Source organism: Carcharodon carcharias, chromosome 1 (genome assembly GCF_017639515.1).
Source record: "Carcharodon carcharias isolate sCarCar2 chromosome 1, sCarCar2.pri, whole genome shotgun sequence".
NCBI lineage: Eukaryota > Metazoa > Chordata > Chondrichthyes > Lamniformes > Lamnidae > Carcharodon > Carcharodon carcharias.
The window spans coordinates 134,243,701-134,264,566 of record NC_054467.1 but is presented as its reverse complement, the minus strand read 5'-3'; the positions used below and the strand labels follow the sequence as shown (position 1 = coordinate 134,264,566).

General features: G+C 43.7%; 1 protein-coding gene across 9 annotated transcripts in view; it reads left to right on the top strand.

Annotated features, from left to right (window-relative positions):
• The window catches only part of arap2 (ArfGAP with RhoGAP domain, ankyrin repeat and PH domain 2), a 461,240-nt gene extending 441,977 nt beyond the window's left edge, over positions 1-19,263 (top strand). For 8 of the 9 annotated variants that reach the window (XM_041205604.1, XM_041205793.1, XM_041205626.1 and 5 more), the window contains 2 exons: positions 6,503-6,842; positions 9,521-19,263. In XM_041205604.1, the coding sequence (XP_041061538.1) occupies positions 6,503-6,841 (339 nt within the window). In that variant the 3' untranslated portion in view covers position 6,842; positions 9,521-19,263. The remainder of the gene's footprint in view (positions 1-6,502; positions 6,843-9,520) is intronic. The other variant, XM_041205300.1, reaches the window with a different exon arrangement.
• Positions 19,264-20,866: the final 1,603 nt, after the last annotated feature.

Genomic DNA, 20,866 nt, shown 5'->3' with positions numbered 1-20,866 from the left:
GGGCTGTAGTGCGGGTGAGGCCAGGGCAGGGTGGTGGTGGGAAGCAAGGCAGCACAGACTGAGGAAGTACGCAATCACATCCTGGGGGGAGTGGGTGGGGGTGGGGAGGGTGAGGAAAGCACCCATGCACTTGGAAAAGCTTGTTAAAAGTGAGCCTTCTTCCGCAGCTGAGTCCGTTCAGCAGCACCACTGATATTTCTGGAGTTGGGCCTCTGAAGCTTTTCTGAACACTCAGCAACACAAAAGCATGAGAGTGCCACCAAATCCTTCAGAACCTTTCACCCCTCAGGTGCAGACTGCAAATTAATGTGTGTTTTAGGCGGCAGCCGAACAGTTGGCCGACTGGGCAAGTTGTAGAATCCCCTTCCGAAAAGTGGCCATGGCGCAGTCGCTGGGGGAGGCGCTCACAGCCTCTTGCAATGTCTTTTATTAAGGTTTTGACCAGTATCCCTCATGGTTCAAGCTAACAGCAAAACCTAGCAGTGCAGGTTAGGAGAATGTCTGCGCCTGAGCTGAGAGCACAGCATGCAGTCCAGTGGGCAAAGCTGCCGCCAATCGGTCAGATGGAGTGGGGCGGAGGTGGGTGGGGTTTTGGACAGCCAATGAGCGCAGCGCACGCTGGCCATCCAAGTGATGGCCAGCACTCGCCTGCATGCATGAAGAGGCTTTCAGACTTAACCAAGAGAGGTTCCTAGTACACCCATGCTAACCCACGTGTCCCTGCCTTTGATCCTGCAGGAGGAGCATATCAGGATCATAGAGCCTGGTGATTTAGTGATCTACCTCATGGCTTACAGGGAGCAGAGAAAAAGAAGAGTGTGGTGGATACGCCTGGCTCAACAAAGGGAGGAGCACCTCCCTCAAGATGAAGGGGCAGCAGGGCCTGCTGCTCACGGAACTGAAGGTCCACAGAGAGCTGTCTCTTGGTGGCACTTTGCTAGACTCGGGGTCTATAGACGGTGCCTGTCGTTCTTACAGATGACCGAGAACAAGTGTCGCTGAAGACTGCGCATGCCCAGGGAACTGGTCGCTCACATATGCCAACTGCTGCAGGATTTGATGGCACAGGGACATGGAGGGCATCCACTGCCAATGGCTGTGAATATGACCGTGGTGCTCAATTTTTAAGCCAATGGCTCCTTCCAGGCCTCCACAGGTGACCACGTAGTCAAAACATCGTCTTGTTTTTCCATCTGGTTCTCAATCTCATTGCATTTGCTTATTAACTTGTCATTTTTGGTTGACCCCTTCAATGCTTTGTTTTTAATTGTTTTAGGTGACCTGTGTGGGATCTCGCAAGCCTCCATCCACAAGTGTATCCAGGAGGTCATGAATGCCATCTTCGCAAAGGCATAAAACTGAATTTGGCCGGGATCAGGAAAGCCAGGAAGCAAGAGCACTGGGATTTGCGCAGATCTCAAGTTTTCCACATGTGCAGGTGCCATCAACTGTACTCACGTGGTGCTTAGATCTCCATGGCAACAAGTAGTCAACTACATCAATCACAAGGGCTTCCACTTACTGAATGTTCAGCTGTTCTGCGACCACCACAAACACATTCCACAGGTCTGCGCACAGTTCCCAGGGAGTGTCCACGACTCCTACATTCTCAGTCGGTCCCTGACATCTTCCAGGGTCCAGAGAGGCTGCACGGTTGGCTCCTCAGGGACAAGGAATACCCGCAGAGGACGTGGCTGATGATACCCGTGCAGTGGCCTCAGGTTGCAGCAGAGCAACGGTATAACGAGGCTCATGCCGCAAAAACGATAGGCATTTGAAAATGAGGTCCTCGTGCTTCAACAGGTTCAGTGGAGAACTGCAAAACAGTCGCCAGAGGAGTTCACGCACCATCATAGCTTGCTGTGCCCTACACCGACCTGGCATTGCAATGGGGGGAGGAGCAGGCTGAGGAGGAGATGGAAGAGCTGCACATCTCTGATGATGAGGTAATCAAAGGCGAGGATGCCAGTGATGAGGTCATTGTACTGGCCAGATGAGGCTTGCACGCTTGGGAGGCCCTCATAGCCACGAGATTCATGGAGGATGATGACACGATGCAGTGAGGACAGTCCTGACATTCTCACCTTGCATCTATGAACATTTGACTCCTGTGTGGCTGATGGCAGCGCACAAACCCTCAGTGCTCAGGCTCAAGTCATGGAGATGCAGCAGAGGACCTAATAGTTGCTAGATTCCAGGAGGATGTCAACCTTCAGCACCTATCCCCTTCAGGAATACTGCGTCACAGGTGCTGAAGTGATGAGGGCCAGTCCCACCTTAAAGCTGCTGAGAGCACACAGAGAGAATGACAGAACTCAATGATGCCTGCCCACAACATTCTGGCAGCAATAACAAGCACCATCGAGGTGCAGGCATCAGTAATATGTCCAGGGAGTGTGAGGCAGGACAATCACTTTGGTCCGAAGGTTACAGGGAAGGGGTCCTAGACTGAGACATCTGCCTTTATCTTGTGCAGGAAACAAGGTTTCACATCTGAGTGACATGAACACTGCTCATCAGAACAAGAAACCATATGCAAAGAGACATTCTTGGGAGTTTATTTACAATAGTGAACATTATGTACAAGTGATTAACACTTATGCCCAGGTTGTACAGCTACATCACCTTAACCCTCCTAACCCTGATGATACACCATGAAACTCCCCAGATAGCCACAGTGATGGTGGAAGCAGCCTGCTGATTGCTGTGATGACCTTAGCAGGCGTCCGCTGGAGGGTTGAGTCCTGGAGGGCCCTGGCCAGCTTGGCGTCTCCCGCTGTGGGCCAGCTGCACCCTCCTCAGCCTGTAGAGCTGGAGTTGAAGGGGCACAGGAAGAGGGGATTTAGATTGGCCAGGCGTTTCCAGAGTCACCTGGGCGGATGGCCTGGGGTGTCAAGCTGCTGGTTCTCCTCCCTATGGATGCCTGACAGCCCCTGGCTGACTCCTTTAGGAGAAGGGGAAGTGGAGTGAGATCGAGCTGCCCCGCACCCCTCTTGCATTGACACTGTTGGAGGCCAACTATGGTATCAGTGATGGTGTTCAGCTCACTCAGCAGGGCAGGACCAATGTCCTGGACCAAGGTCTCTATCATGGCTGCCATCTTAGACCATAAGACATAAGAGCAGAAATTAGGCCATTTGGCCCATCAAGTCTGCTCCGCCATTCAATCATGGCTGATACGTTTCTCAGCCCCATTCTCCCGCCTTCCCCCCATAACCTTTGATCCCCTTACCAATCAAGAACGTATCTATCTCGGTCTTAAATACACTCAGTGACCTGGCCTCCACAGCCTTCTGTGGCAATGAATTCCATAGATTCACCACTCTCTGGCTAAAGAAGTTTCTCCGCATCTCTGTTCTAAAAAGTCTTCCCTTTACTCTGAGGCTGTGCCCTTGGGTCCTAGTCTCTCCCACTAATGGAAGCACCTTCTTCACATTCACTCTATCCAAGCCTTTCAGTATTGTGCAAGTTTCAATCAGATCCCCCCTCATCCTTCTAAACTCCATCAAGTATAGACCCAGAGTCCTCAAACGTTCCTCATATGTTAAGCCTTTCATTCCTGGGATCATTCTGGACCCTCTCCAGGGCCAGCACATCCTTCCTGAGATACGGGGCCCAAAATTGCTCACAATATTCTAAATGTGGTCTGAGCAGAGCCTTATAAAACCTCAGCAGCACATCTCTGCTTTTATACTCTAGTCCTCTCGAAATAAACGCCAACATTACATTTATCTTCCTAACTACCGACTCAGCCTGCAAGTTAACGTTAAGAGAATTCTGAAACAGGACTCACAAGTCCCTCTGAACTCCAGATTTCTGAATTCTCTTCCCATCTAGAAAATAGTCTATGCCTCTATTCTTCCTACCAAAGTGCATGACTTCACACTTCCCCACGTTGTATTCTATCTGCCAGTTCTTTGCCCATTCTCCTAACCTGTCCAAATCCTTCTGCACCCTTCCCGCCTCCTCAATACTACCTGTCCCTCCACCTATCTTTGTATCATCTGCAAACTTAGCCAGAATGCCCTTAGTTCCTTCATCTAGATCATTAATGTAGAAAGTGAAAAGTTGTGGTCCCAACACTGACCCCTGCGGAACTCCACTAGTCACTGGCTGCCATCCTGAGAAGGACCCCCTTATCCCCACTCTCTGCCTCCTGCCAGACAGCCAATCTTCTATCCATGCTAGTACCTTGCCTGTAACACCATGGGCTCTTATCTTGCTGAGCAGCCTCCTTTGCAGCACCTTGTCAAAGGCCTTCTGGAAATCCAAGTAGATAACATCCATTTGCTCTCCTTTGTCTAACCTACTCATTATCTCATCAAAGAATTTTAACAGATTTGTCAGGCATGACATCCCCTTGATGAAACCATGCTGATTTTGCCCGATTTTACCATGCACTTCCAAGTATTCTGAAATCTCATCCTTAATAACGGACTCTGAAATCTTACCAACGACTAAGGCCAGGCTAAACGGCCTGTAATTTCCTGTCTTTTGCCTCACTCCCTTCTTAAACAGGGGGGTTACATTAGCGATTTTCCCATCCTCTGGGACCCTCCCTGACTCCAGTGATTCCTGAAAGATCACCAGTAATGCCTCCACTATCTCTTCAGCTATCTCCTTCAGAACTCTGGGGTGTAATCCATCTGGTCCAGGTGATTTATCCACCTTCATACCTTGTCAATGTTGATTTTGATGCATTGGCATGGAGGCGATATCACATCGGATTGAAGGCAGACAAACTCCTCGATCGCCCTTTGCAATCTGAGGGATGCACCACTCATCCCTTCCTGTGATTACCGTGATTGTCTTTGCAGCTGCATCTACTGATTGAGGACCGAGTCCAGAGGCTCATCATCTGACTCGGATTCAGCAGATTCCTTGCCTCCAGCAGTTCTCTGAGTGCTGACAACCAAGGATGTCCCTGCCTCCACCTGCTGTGGAACAAATTGTGTGCTGTGCTCACCAGATTGCAATCCCGAGGCTGCTCTCCATCTAGGTGCCACCAAATTGCATGTCACTGCACTGGTGGAGGGTGTGGGTAGGCGCTGTGACGGGTCTTCAATGGTGGTGCCCTCAGGGACCTCATCCGAGGTGCTCTCGGCGCTGGGTTCGGGGCCAAGGTTGCCTGAGAGTGACGTGTCATATGTGTCTGTGGCAGAAAGTGTAGATTATTAGTGCTTGGCAGCTGCGTTGAACACAGAACAGTGGACTCAGAGTAGCGTTGAGAGAGCAATGATGTGGTGGAGGAAATTCACGTGGGTGTGCACCACTGACCTCGCTATCACCACAAGAACAGTCGACATCCTCTCGGCCAGCTCCAAATTGCGACTCTCGAATGGAGTGAGGACCTTGATGTCCGGCGCTCCACCCCAGGTCTGGGACCTCTTCTGGTGATTGTGCGTTATCTTGTCCTGCACAAATGTGAAGGATGCCAGGCGTGCATGTGTGCTGAGTGGAGCCATGGACAAGATGAGGAGGCAGTCTCCAGAGGAGATGAGGCCAGATGGAGATGTGAGGGTATGTTTGTGAGAGAGTGGGTGGCGATGTCCCTTGAGCTGGCAGTGAGAAGCCAGTGAATTTGTGATGGGCTTGTGAGTGGGTGAGTTGTGAGTGATGAGATGGTTGACTTACCATGACAACATGGGTGCGATCATACACCCATTTACTGCAATGGATGGTCGACCTCTAGTGTACAGCGTTGGCTCTGACCACCTCTGCCACCGGCTCCCAAGCTGGAGTGGTGGGACTGACAGGCCTCCTGCAGCCTGAGCTGGGGGCACATAGAGAACATCGTGGTGGGCCTCCATGACATCCAGAAGGTTTCCCAGGAATGCATCACTGAATTGTGGAGTTGCAATCTTCTTGGCTTTTGGAGCCTTGCCTTGACTGGAGCAGTCTTGGGCTGCAAGCATTGAGAAGTGTGTGCCTGCCTGGCATGAGGAAGCAGCGAGGTAGCAGCACAGCAGGCCAATCGGAGGCTGCCCCCCAGTGTTCCGAGGTGTTTCTCGTGACTGCATAATTTATGAGGTGGGAAGGGGACGATATGGTGCGAAAACCCGCCATTGCGGCTGACGGGTAAAACAACATATTTCACGCCCACTAGCAAACATAGTGCAAATCTGGGACGATTCTGCCCAGGGTCAGTAACCAGAGGAGACAGATGTATCAAGTGATTAGCAAAAGAACCAGAGCCAACATGAGGAAACATTTTTTTTTACACAGTGAGTTGTTGTGACCTGGAATGCATTGCCTGAATGTAAGCAACTTCAGTTGTAACATTCAAAGGAGAATCGAATAAATTCTTGCAGGGAAAAGTAATTGTGGGGCTATGGGGAAGAACAGGGGAGTGTAATTGTTCTGTGTTAATAAACGATGAAAAATATGTGCTGTGCTGCAACATCCTATTTTTAACAGAATGCAGCTTTATTGTTTAAGTTGGAGATGTGTTTCTACCAGCATTTTAAATTCCTTCCTTTCAGTAATTAATTTCTCATTTCAGAAGGACTCCAGGAAGTTGAAGTTGAATGATGTCCTTCATCAGACACTTTGTGGAGATACACAAGGGAGATCTCATCAGTTGGCTGCCTGCCTACAACACTCAGAGGTTTTGTCTGCTGATGGACAGGATCCAAATAGGCCCACTTTACGCCCAGGTCAAACTCGTGCAACACAAAGCAACACAAAGTTAAGACGCTGTCAAGGATCACAGTATCCAGGTCAAGGCGAAGGCACTCTTAATAAAATGGTTTTTGGAACTGATACAAAATTACATTCACAACTCATGCAGGAGCTGAACAATGTCTTTCTAAAAAGTAGTCCACCGGTAAAGAATGAATAAGGTGTGTCCTCATCTGTTAAAATATATGGATAGCTATATCCTTTCTAGTGAACACTTTATATGGATTATAAAATGAAAATATTTCCATTTATAAGAATTCCAAATTAGGAGGGTTACTTCATTAGGCTATTTACATCATTCCATATTTAATGTATGTTATTAAACGACAGCTTGGATCAATTCCAATTGCCTGATTTTAAAAGCCACTTTGAATCCGAAGAAAGACTCAAAGTAGAATTCTGAACATGCACATGGGACATTTGAGATGGACTATCCTCAATGTTCATCTTATATCAAAATTGAATTACCTGCTACTTAACTAAGTTCGGTATGACTTGTCGATATTTGGGAAGAATTGTTGCCATGCATTCTGCATATTAAGTACTATGGTTTCCTAGTTAAAGCCCTGGATTTTCAATCTCAAGGTGGGTAGCAGGAGTTGGGAAAATTCCTGGCTCAACCCACCTGTCTCAGGAGAAAATGCTCACAAGGGCGTGTTTTTCATTCTGTGGGGGTGGCCGGGATGGGGGGCTGCCAGATGCAGGCTGGAGTCAGACTAGCCGACCCAGAAAAACGTTTGGAGGCAGCCACAGAGGCTGCTGGTGGTGGAGGCAGACTGTTTAAAAGGCCCGCCATGGGACTCTGGGACTTCATCCCAGTTATAGTAAAAACTGAAAGGTCCTCCAGCCCTCAATCCTCACAGCCCATCACCCCCACATACCCCTCTTGCACCATCCACCTCCTGCCCCCCCCCCCCAAACACCTGTTATGGTCCCTCATGCCCCTCAAACAACCTCTATGGCCCTCTTCCCCTCCATCTTCCCCTTATGCCCCCTGTGGCAAGCTATGGCACTTCCAAGCCCATTGGTACACTGTATGAAACCAATTAACTCTATAGTGACAATAAGATATGTAAAAGAAAGTTTAAAAATGCAATGGTTCATTCATAACTGTCTACTATGTTTTTTTTAAAAAAGCTATTTTATTACAGGGCAATAAAAGTGTCCATCATCTAGACCCTTCAAAGTTTCAATAGCTGAAATAACAAACAATTAAAACCTTTTAATCTTGTGTAAATAAATATTGTGCAATTAACAGCAAGATCAAAGAACCAAAGCTGTCAATAAAGCAGTGTTTTCTCTGGGGCGCAAGTGTTTTAACAGACTAATGGATTTCTGGGCTCTCAGCCAAGCCTCTTTATGTCCTCTTAGCTGAGAGCCCAGACATCCATTGAAGTACTAAAACACCTGAGCCCCAGAGAAGACATTGCTTGAATGACAGCTCTGGCTCTCTGTGCAATTGGCAACAGAGATCACTGTTTATTTCCACAAAGCTAAGATGTTTCAAGTGCTTGCAGTTTCATCTATTGACACTTTAAAGGGCCTGGATGATTGACACTTCTATTGCCATGTAGTAAAGGGATTTATTTTTTAACATATTAGAAAGGTATGAATGAATTATTGTTTTTAAAGCAGTTTTTTAGACATCCTATTGTCACTGTAGGGTTCATTGACTCATTATACAATGTATAGAATCAAAGGGCACAGAAGTGCCATAACTTTGCATAGGGACATGAGAGGGCATGGGTGGAGGGCATAGCTTAGTATAAGGGCATGAGAAGTCATAGGGGTTGCTTAGGGGACATACTTTGGCATGGGCGACACGAGGAGGTCCTTTCGAACTTACCTTTGAAAATGTCCTTCATGCAGACTAGGATACCCCTGAGGCACCATGAACCACAACTCATTGGAAATCTGGCCCAACTACATGAAAACTGTGGAGGACTAGGACATGCCTATCCCTACAATGGAACCGGCCAGGTCAAGAGTGCAGGGTGTGGGCTTTTGACCCGAACCAGTTTGCACCCTTAAAAGTCACTCCTGAGAATCAGAAACCCCGGGCATGGGGCCAGGAACCCCAGAATCAGTTCCCAGCTGCTATTTTTAAACGGCTTCCAAGGCATCCCGACTCGATGAAAATCCAGCCCAAAAATTCAGTAAGTTTTGACAGTTTGTCACAATCAGTGAATAATTCGTTTGTTTGCAGTTCTCCATATTGAGAATGAACTGTGATGCTTATCTTCTGTGTCAGCTTAGCATGGGACTAAAATGGTTCTTAACCTAAAGTCCAGTATTAAGTGTCAATAAAGTTCACGTCAAGAAACATTCCAGGTTTAATGTGTCCTGCAGTGGCATTACCACCGCACCCCCACCCCCCTTCCCCAGTTCTCCTTTGTAATACATGCCACATGGGTTTCTTTTAAAGAGTTAAAAATGTAAAGACCTGTACCCAGGTGACAGTCTCCTCAAATCATCAAAAGAGCTGCTTTGCTGGTGGTGTTTCAGTTTCTAATGTGTGCTCAAAAAAATTAGAGTAGAATATAAAGAAGGAAATTTTATATTTTAAAATGTGATTTATGACCTTGTCAATGCCTCAATTGTGAAACCGTCATTAAGCTTATAGATTTTGGACGGCCCATAACTATGGCAATGTTAGAAACTATATCGCACACTAAGTCAGCCCAGAATCTGGAAAATCTACAGGCTGGTGTAACCAAGGTCCACTGTAGTTTTCTCTAGCTCCTAATTTCTTTTCATTCATTTATGTGTGTGCTGCCCGAAGACTGGTCCTTGGCTCATTATCTACTCTTGCTTAATCCTGAGTTGTTTTGTTTAGCAGTTTTTGTCAGTGGCGGTTTGCTGTTGCCTTCCATTCTCGGGCAAGGCGAGGAAGCAGACCTCAGGTCTACCTCAGCTGAAAGGGAATCAAACCCGCGCTGTTGGCATTATTCTGGACCACACGCTAGCCATCTCGCCAACTGAGCTAACTGGTACCCTAGCTCATCATGCTCGTGACATTTTGATAGGAAATTACATTTGTTATTCAAGCAAATTGGATTTGCAGCACTATAATGCGCTTTTTGATCCTTGCCCTCAACCTTTGAGAGCGCTTGCTTTTACGATTGTCTTGGTTTGCAGAAGTTTTAATCACTTGATTCATAGAATTTACTAGATTTCGTCAATTGAAAAAGGGCTTGCATTTATGTAGCACCTTCCATGACCCCGTGTCGCCCCGAAGTGCTTTGCAGCCAATGAAGCACTTTTGAAGTATAGCCACTGTTGGGATGTTGGAAAAAAAGCAAAAAGCAAGTCTGAAATCTGAATGTTTGTTGCTGGTTATTATATGTCATATATGAAATTGTTCTTATTTTGCTTTTTTAACACTAACAATAGATGTATAATTCATATAACTATTATCTGTTTCATACTTTGAAAGTATAATGATCAAATTTATACTGGTCTGTCTAACAAAATTCATCATTGAATATTATTATCTAACTGAGAGTATTTCATAAAAAGGCATGCGCTAGTTTAATATAATGCTGATTTAACTGCTTCAAAATATGCCGCCCCATTGCATTTTCAAACCAGCGAGCTTGTATTTATTATCCCTTGTATATTTTACAGTCCAGTAAGATGTTTAATCAGATTTATATTCAAACTTCAAAAATAAAATAGAGCCACATGGGCCCCTGGTGACCTTCACCATTGACACCAGACTATGTGGATTCAATGGGTGATCATCAAACTTGTTTCTGAAAAATGCTAATGCCAGTAGGGGTGCATCAAGGGCAACTGCCAGTCCGTGCAGACTGGTCTCCCCCACCTCCCCCACCCCTGCCCCCAATCCTCCGGAGAACTTTGGTGAGACCTATAGCCCATGTTGTAACAAGTCTGATAATAGGACTGAAAAAAAAATGTTGACAGACACTTTCACTGTCCAGTGCAGAATCCAGGCAAAGACCATCAGGGGTACTCCACTTTCTGTAGGGTAGAGGCTAGAATCTCACCTCGCCAAGCATGCCAGCCACCACCAAGCTGCTGAATAGCAAAACCCATGTGGTCTGGAGTCTGAAGTTGAAATGAGTCTGGAGTGCATGATCCTGCCCCCTCTTCATTACTGGCTCTGGAAGGGGACAGCAGGGACTCCACACCATACAAGATCATATGGAAGTTAATATTAACTTTACAACTTGGTGTATTTGTGCCATGGCCTAGTTTGAGACCTTTGCATATTACCCTGGCATTGCAGGGAGAGTCTATTGGAAAGGCAATGGAATTTGAATTTGTGATGTCCCTTTTGCAATGGTCTGAAATTTGTATGGTTGTAACTGCTTAGTTCCACATACACACACTATCCTATCATCTGAATAGTCCCCAAATACTATTGAGGAATTTCAGGGAATTAGTGTGCTATCTATTCACATTTAAGTCTTAGCTTTGAATGTAGACTGAATTGTCTCTCCAGATCCTTCAACAAATTAGTGTGGTTAGTTGCAGGTTAGTTGCTTTTTGGAGTGAGCCACAACCTAAGATTGTCCAAAGTTTATTGGACTACCAATCCGAAAAGTTTGAAACGGCACATTGAAAAGTGCTTTTTAGAGGATTGAGCTATGATGTACTTTTAGGCATAGTTAAAAAAAATCACTGCATTTAAATTATTCCATACCTGACGTGAAATTGGTTAAAAATCCCCCATCTAACTGAGCCCATTCTAACCTTGAGGGCTGTGGAAACTCAGTCATTGTGTTAATGCAAGACAGAGATCGAAACATTTCTAGATATGAAAGATATCAAGGGATATGGGGATAGTGCAGGTAAAAATACAATGAGGTAGAAGATCAGCCATGGTCTAATTGAATGGCGGAGCAGGCACGAGGGGCTGAATGGACTACTCCTGCTCCCATTTTATATGTTCCTATGCTCTGTTATGAAGCCCAACTTGACCTCAGCTGTATTTCTTAAGGCAAGAACTTCAACTCCTGACGGAGCCTGGAGCTTATGCACCTGCACACACTGGGAGCATGCTGCACATGTGCAGTTCTGCAATTTTTAATGTTCTTTCAGCTTAGCACACATGTGCATGAAGATAAACAGCGCGAAACCCCAGTCAGATGACTAGAAGTGGAGCGCCGTCAAGGATAAAAGTCCCAGGCAGGGGTCAGGGACAGGATAAGGTCCCAGTTCAGTTAAAAAGAAAGGAACAGAGAGACAGCCTCCAAAGAGGAAAAAGGCTGCAGGGAGCAGACTTTATGTGAAGAGAGCTCAAGGGAAACCCTGGTCATTGAAGAGGGCTGAGGAGAAGCCGAGAAGGCCCAAGAAGGCAGTGGAAGGTTGGTGACTGCAGGCCATGGGGTGAAGGTACCCTTTTGGAGCAATAGTGTTCTGCTCAGCACAGACGAAGAGCTGAAGTTGTGTTTGTAAGTTTGTGCTTGAATGCGTACTCTGGGATCCAGGGGAACACAATCTTGGGAGACAATATTAAAACCCTGTGAGGTGGGCCATCATTGATGCTGCCTGAGTCGGATCAGCTTTTGGAGAGAATTTCCAGCTAAATCTTTGAAGAATTCCCAGGTTAGGTCTTTAAAAGTGAAGACTGGAATCTCTCATGAGAGAGACTGAGTTTCAACAAAATTGGGTGGGTGTTTGAGAAAACTGTGGAATCTGCCATGGTCTCATCTGTCATTTATTGTGAAGTGTGGTGTGTTCGATCACAGTTTGTTTGTCAATTCGCATGTACCTCAAATTAACCCTGAATGTTAGAGTATAAGATAGATATTGTTAATTGTTTTATCTTTCTGACCTTGTGTAGTAAAGTTTATTTTTGTTTGCTCAACACCTGTGGAATCTCATGGCATTGTATTATTAGCAAATGTCTTGAATCTCAAGCTTTGTCTACTTTAAACAAACATTATTGGCCCCTAACCAAATCTGACCAAAAACTTGGAGGTCTGGTCTAGGATCATTACAGTTCCTAATGTACAGCCCCTAAAAATAGAAACCTGGAATTCCCATGCCAGTTCTCAGATTGTCTGCCATATCTTTTGCCAGAAACCAGGTAAATGACCTTCATATGGTTTTTGCCAAATTTACAGGGAGAACTCAAGAAAGCAAGTATAGAATAAAATGGATTTGCTTTCTTTATCATGATGTGTATCACATTATGTCACCTTGGCTCAGTAGGTAGCTCTCTTGTCTGTAGGTCAGAAGAGTGTCCATTTAAACAACACATTGGTCCATGACTTTATAATCTAGGTTGTTGACACTCCAGAGTGATACTTAGTTACTGCAATCATGGGATCATAGAATCATACAGCATGCATGTCTGTGCCAGTTCTTTAAATGAATTATCCAATTAGTCACACCCCTTGCTCTTACCTTGTAGCCTTGCAATTTTTCCTTCTTAAGTATATATCTACATAACTTTACTGTTGAATCTACTACCAACACCTTTTTAGGCAGTGTATTCCAGATCAAACAACTCTGTTCATCTCCCTCCCTGGCACTTCTGCGAATTAGTGTTCAGCGTAATGTCCAATGTTTAGCCAAATGTGAAAGATTTCATGTCCTTGAGCAATGCTACCACAAAACAGATTGACTAGCCATTCACCTCATTAGGATTTTGCTCGTGCATCCATTTGCCTACAGAACAAGTGACTACACTCGAGAAAATAATTTGCTTTGAGACACTTTGTATCATATGTCGCAATATATAAATTCAAACATCGTTCTAGAGCTCACGAATGATGTAATCATATGGCTTTATATTAACAATATGTATAGAATCAAGTAGATGATATCTGTGATTTGCATGCTTAGTTGCAAAAGAAGTACTTTTACAATGAATTAGGAGGGTAATGAATTCATTGTGTTCTCTCTTACATAAAAGTAGTGAATTTGCTGATGTTGGAAATGGTATGCAGTCTGAGGTTTAAGAATTACATTTTTCAGCAATTACATTCCTCTCCTCCAATAATTTGTAAATAATGATCCATTCTTATGAAATTATTCTGCCAAAAGATTTTGTAAAATAAAAACTTCAAGAATCCTATTCACCTGTAATAAAATGTAAATTTGTGGATGATCTTTTTCAGCCGTTCACTCCATTTTGAATAGTCCATATTTGCACTAATGTAAGGTGGAGTTTACCCATTGTTGCAACAGTGTACAAGATGGTACAGTTTCAGCCTTAATATGTTAGATTATGGCAGCACCTTGTGAAAACATTGCAATATCACTCTGCTAATAGAGAATTGTAAAGTTGACAGAAAAAAATCATTTGAAATTTGTAATACAGATGCTCAGTTATAAAAATGCTGCAAGGGCTGAAGTGTTTTCTCAATACCTCCTGTGGATTCGCCCCTTAACTAGAAGAGAAGTAAATCTTGAGTTCAGCAGTTTCTGCTCAGGCTGATGAACACTGACAGTTGGAGACACAGTCATGAATTGCATATATAGTAATCAGTCATTGCTAGGACCAAGAAAGAAAAAGAGGCAGTTAGGCATTTCAAGCTCATGAATTTAACATTGTGCTGTAAATAATACAACAGCCCAGACTAGCAGAAGTTTAACTGCCTATCAGAATCTCAAACTGACTGTGGCCTAAGTCCTTATTGGTATCACACGGATGCACTGTTTGGCAGCATGGATTTCACTTCTATTCCGTTAATAGTTTTGTATATTTTAAGAGGTTCTCCATCCTCTTAGTTGCTTCCAGCAACTAATTATGAGTTGGCAAGCAAAGACTGATGGTTGAATTGCCACCTGTCACACAGTATAAAAGTGCAGTGTTACCATTCTAAAGAAACTTACTGCAGTGCAGATTTCACTCCCTATTGACATGTGCAAGTGGAATTTTGCCAAGGGTCCCTGGTTTCCCAGCATGATTTAGGCAGAGGTTGGTGGAAACCCCTGGGAAATGACAGTAGTGGCCTTTCTGGCTGTTTCTCCTTTTCCAGTGAAATTCTGGAGGGAGATTGGAAAATGAGTTGTGTAGTTGCTAGGTGTTAGCACTGAGAAATGCCAATTTTGGACTGGACCTTAGTGGAAAGAGACCAAGAGAACTGTTCTTGGTTTGAGTTTAGGTTATGCATTCCACACCTGCGAAGAAATGGACAAACAGCAAACTATGGTATTATATATAATCATAGAACGATAGAGGGCAGAAGGAGGCCAATCGGCCCATCATGCCAGTACCAAATTGAAATTTAGCAAAATTAAATCTTTGGCTTTCAGTTGATAGATATTTAGTGATATAAATTTGGCCAATAAGTGTATTAAATGATAAACTAATTACAAGAGAAATTAGAGCTATTTAAATCGTTGAATAAAATGCCAAATTAGTTTTCATAATGCAGAAGGTTCATGTTTTAATTTATTAATCAACGTTGCCTTTTTGTTGGACTACAAGAAGCTGTTTATGCTTTGAATTTTATGGTTAGCGACAAAATGACAGTGCTGACCTCGAAGAAACCAGCCACAAACATCGATCTATCTGTGGCATGGATTTAACCATTCCTAACATGAATTTCATTCAGGTGATAGCTAATGGCACCTTCAGCATCCAGCAACAATGATCTCATCAAACAGGCTAAGGAACCAATCACACTGAAGAATTTTCACAAAGCAAGCCAGAAATTATAAAGCGCTGATTACACTTCATTTTTAATCATTTTACAGAGGGTTAAATGAAGATGGTGATATAACATAGGATTAAAATAGTAGCTGAAATATTATAAACTATTTTTGAAAAATTAAATCTATATACATTTTTATCATAATGGAGAATGCTGACATCCAACAAATATAAAATCAGATTTTTTTCTGGGCCAGAGAGGTAGTAAATAGTAATTGCGGCCTAAATTTCCATAAAGAGAGACAGGGACTGCGGTTTATCCAAAATAGCGCCAGAGACCCGAATACAAAAGTCATTTTAACAGGGGCAGGTTGCACTTTGGACAAGTGCGGTACATGGTGCCAGTTGCACATATAATACTGCAGCTGCCTTCAGTCAGATCTGATTTTCAAAAGGAAGGAGTGGGAAATAAGACTTGTTCACTTTGACTTATCAGGAGAAGTTATAATGGTTGGAGAGGTAAGGTACCCTTTTGGATGTATCCAGGAACCCCTTAGGATAGTTCTGAAAATTTGCAGGAACTGCCACAGAAGTGGTAAAAAATCAATCAAAGGTGCCTGGCTTTAACCGAAGGGAGTTGGAGGATGGATCTGCTGGACTTAAAAGGGTAATTTTTTTGCCCCTACTGACTCAGGTACCCAGATGGCAGATGGATAATGTGCAGAGAAGGGAGCATTGTACCAAAGAAGAGACAAAACGGGGATGGCACCTCCACACATTGACCATGTTCACTTTCATCTATGCTGCCAATGTGAGGTCAAAGGGAGAGCACAGGCCAGGAGATATGAGCAGTGCAGCACACACCAGGAAGGAGGACATCCAGGTTTTGCCCTCAAGGAAGGGTGTACCAATCTTGGAGGTCACATCTCACTATGACTGAAAACCAATGTAGAAGGCGGCTGAGGTTAAGTTGAAAAGTGATCATTGACATATGTAACGTGGTAAAACAACAGCTTGAACCAGTCTGTCAATCCTCATGCCCTGCCAATGGCTGTCAAGGTTACCGAGGCTATAAATGTTTATGCATCAGGCTCTTTCCAGGGCTCAGCAGGAGGCCTTTGTGGAATCTCAGAGTCAGCCACACATAGCTGCATCAAGGCAATCACTGATGCTCTGTTTGGGTCAGGTGGGGAGCACATTCACTTCATGGTTGATGTGGCATCTCAGACAGAGATCTTCGGAGTTTGCACTATTAGCAGGCCTCCCTCAGGTGCAGGAGGTTATACATTGCATCCAAATCACTCTAAGGGCTCCAATTCAACAGCCACACACCTTTGTGAACCAAAAGTCATTCTATTCCCCGAATATGCAGGTTGTGACAACAGCAAGGTTTTCCTGCATGACTGCAAGGTTCCCTGCTAATTATCATGACTCCTTCGTACTGAGGAGTACTCAACTGCCTCCACTTTGTCAGCCACCTATGCAGATCCATAGTTGGCTTCTGGGGAACAATGGCTACTAACCTTTAAGGAGGGGATCAATGACCCCCTTCAGGCAGCTGCAAACTGAGCCAAAACTGAACTATAACTATACCCAGGATACAATGGAGCAGGTATTGGCATTCTCAAATTGTGCTTCAGGTACCTTGACCACTCAAGTGGAGCTCTACAGTATTTCCTTTCAAGGGTGTCCTGAAAGCAGTAGCGTGCTGCATGCTGCACAATATTGTGCGGTGGAGGGCCATACAACTGGAAGGGGAAGAAGCCATGTCTGGAGCTCCAACATCTGAAGAGGAAGATAATGAAGACGAGGAGGTGAATGCCCATGTCCATTCTCAGGAATCTGAGACGGAGAAGGAGGAGGAGGGTGACAATGGCAGAGCAGCTGTGGTGCATGTGTAGCCATAGTTGATTCTTTGCAGAAGGGTGTCTTCGCCAGTCTCTTCATACTAATCCAAAATAGATTTATCTAGAGTCCTGCAATCTCACACTTACCATCAGCCAATCCCTGGAGAGCAGTTTCTACATTAGAAACATTTCAAATGGAAGGCACAGTTCCTCATGGAAATGCCCATCTCCAACAATAGAGAAAACCAACATCAAGGAGTTTAACCTGGTTACATAAAAATGGCTGAAATTATCACCAGCATAACCATTAGCCTCGATATATTGTAAACACACAACTTGACCAATCTTCCACAACCTGGGCCCTTCACATTATTGCCAATTCCTGTCAATGAGGTGCCAAAGCCACCACCCTGTGCCAACTTAAACCATTCCCACAATGCTGAGAGTGCCAGTAGGAAGCATGACTTCACACCCAATACCTGCTGATATGATTATATGTGCGAACAGAGATGCAGCTAATGCACATTGTGCAGGGTGAAGCCACGACTGTGCTGGACCAGCTGTTTGAATAACTTTCTGCATTATCCATTCATCTCCATGGTGCAGTTTCAGGAGTGGACAACATATGCAACATGCAATGCTGCCAAAAACCTTGACTCCTTCTGGCACCTGGAAGAGCAAGGCTTCCAACGTATTGAAAACAGAAAATGCTGGAAAAACTCAGCAAGCCTAGCAGCATCTGTGGAGAGGGAAGCAGAGTTAACATTTCGAGTCGAACATGACTCTTCTTCGGAACCTGTCCTGGGAGCGAAAACTCAGGTCTGTAAGTCAGTATGCCGTTTAAAAATCCATTGCATGTCATTCAACAAGGGGCAGCTTTTACAAGGGTATTTACTGGTGAGACTACATAGCATAAAAAGTGGAAAGTCATGTCAATCAAGAGATTGGTAAGATCCCCATTTGGGAGGACTTGAACAGTGCACCCAGTGCAGGAGCAGCGAATCACTGAGAGGAACTTCTGGATGACCATGCTGTAACTGGACATGTGAGAAGTTGCTGCTAGTTCACATTTGTAATGACAGTAAACAGAAAGTGTCACTGTCATTACAACCCAAAATCTGGGCCAATGTTATTAACCATGTGGTCCATTTGGGAATTGATTATGCGACTTGAGAGTTTAATCTGTGGTTTAAGACACCAGAGAGTTAATAATTGAAATAACATTATGATTAACCATGGCATCATGACTTCTGTGAACATTGGAAATGACATTTTTAATTTCCCAAAATCGGAAACCGATTCTCCAGTTGTGCAACAATATGAGAAAGAGCAGTGGGTTGACACTATATATTATGTAGGAAAGTGTCAATTAGGGAAGTGAGGGTGAAACTTATCTGACCTTTGTGCAGGTAATCTGATCCTCAATAAAAATGTTATTTTTTATTAGATTATGAACACATAGATGTTGATAAATGGAGTGTATATAGATATAAGAGCGAGCTGAGTTTCTGTAATAGAATACAAACTGCCCACTCATGTATAACTAATGCTGCTACTGCCTTGTTTTATTGGTAGATGGGCAATTACTGGTTTATTTTAGACATTAAATAATGCAGAGATTTTTGTACTGGTGATGCCTCAAGGTGAATTATGCAGCTGTCGTCCATAATATTAATGTAAACAACAGTTCTTTTGTAATGGCTAATTTGTCTATTTTGTCAAGATGGATAATGATAGAAAAATAGGAATGTACATTCTATTTTTATAAGTATGTGCTTTTTGAAATTATACATTTATCGCAAGCAGTCAAACTGTCACAAATCTTGTAAAATAAATAGTTATGCAATTGTAACAAATGACACATAATTAAGGCCTGATTTTGACTATTGCAACAGCTGATGTACTTTGACAAAATAAATACATTTATTGATATTGAAATGTAAAAACGTTGGCAGTATGAATAATGGTGTGTTTGGTTATTTTTAAATGTTTATGTTGCATTGTGATTTTAACTTGTCTCCATATTCATGAACATCTTTTCTGTATGAAGTGTCAAAATTTGCTTTGGAGATGATAGGGAAATGCACAGAACATGATTTGTGGGACTGACATTTTCTTTGACTAGGTTGCCTGGTGAAATAAAAGAGTTCTCCCAGTGAATATTTTTTGAGTTTTTAATCATGTGACATACATTTGGTTCAATTGTTTGAACTTTCCCTCTAGGTCAGAGGTAGTAGGTTCAGGTCCTCATCTAGGACTTAAAAACATGGAATCTAGTCAGACACTATATTGTTTTACTTTGGGATTGCTGCTATGTTGGAGGTGTTGTTGCCTTTACTTGAGACGTTAAACCTGCTTATCTGGCTGTTCAGGCAAGAGGCCCCAGGAACTCTAGAAGAGCAGGGAGTTCTCCTAGGGTCCTGGTCAGTATTCCTCTCCTAAACAACAGCACAAAAACAAAATAATTCATTATTTATTTACAGACTATTTGCTGGTATCTTGCTTTGCACACCATTATCAGTACGTTTGCTAAGCCAAGAATGTCCATCCGCTTACATCTGGGGGTGCTCAATGCTGATGGCATAATTCAGAAATATGAGTCCCAATAAACTGTAAATTCAAACCTGTCTCTCCCATACACAAAAAAGAAAGACTGTCTTTATACAAAAAAGACATCACCCACAGACAAAACACAAGACCACCTCCCACTTGAAGATTTCAAGTGAAAAAGTTACATCTGCAGGAAATATTTAAGACAGGGTGATGTCATTAATTCTCTGGGCCTTAGTAATAAAGAATAAATAATATTTTCATCAGGAAATTAACGTTAAAGATCAGTTTTTAGTGGTGGTCTGTTTTTCAATCATAAATTGCCATGTATATCAGAAGCTAATTCTGCATGGCTTTCTTTTCCACTGATCATTCTAACACAGTTTTCACAAGGATGTCATAAAAAGCATAATGGTGGCAATGTGAATTATTTTTGTACTGCATCCGCTTGAACTATGAAAAGCAGTACAGTAACCATTTGTGTTTTCAAATATGTGTTATATCTGAAGAGAACCGTGTGATACCAGAATGAAATAATGTACTGCTGGCAGTAACCTGAAGTGATGAAATAAAAATGTTAGGCAGAACCTGACAGAATAGTGGCTTAAATCCAATTCTTTGTATTGCACAGTAGCACCAATGCACTAAATCACAGAATCAATCACAGAATTTTTACTGCAAACCATTGGTCCTAGTGGGTGGAATTTTCCATTAATGAGATTAATTGCGGTGGTGGGTAGTTTCAGCAGCACCCACCCTGCTGGCTGGAATGAGGGGAACTTGCATCCGATTCCGCGCTTGGAGGCTAATTAATTATGCACAGGCTTAATTAATTATGCACAAGTCTTCTTTCGTGTTGCTCTTGTTCCTAAGTGGACAGTTCCCAGGGTGAGCTCACTCACAGGGCCCCACAGACCAGTGCAAAAATCATGGCCTGGCAGTTCATGTGGCAATGTGAATGTGGGGCTCGTTCTCACTGCAAATGGCTGGACGTCCCCCGAGATGAAACTAAATGACATTGAGGGCTAGCAAAGATGTGGCTATATGTCCTCACTTAACTTTACTCTTCCTGGATCCTGTCAGCAATTAACGTATCATAGCCACATCTGCCGTCCTCCATGACGTGTGATTGCGCTCAAAGTGACCCTCAGCAGCCTCCTGACGTTCCTGGGTCTTCAGGCTTTCATCTGCTGCTGAGCTCTCATCCTCCACC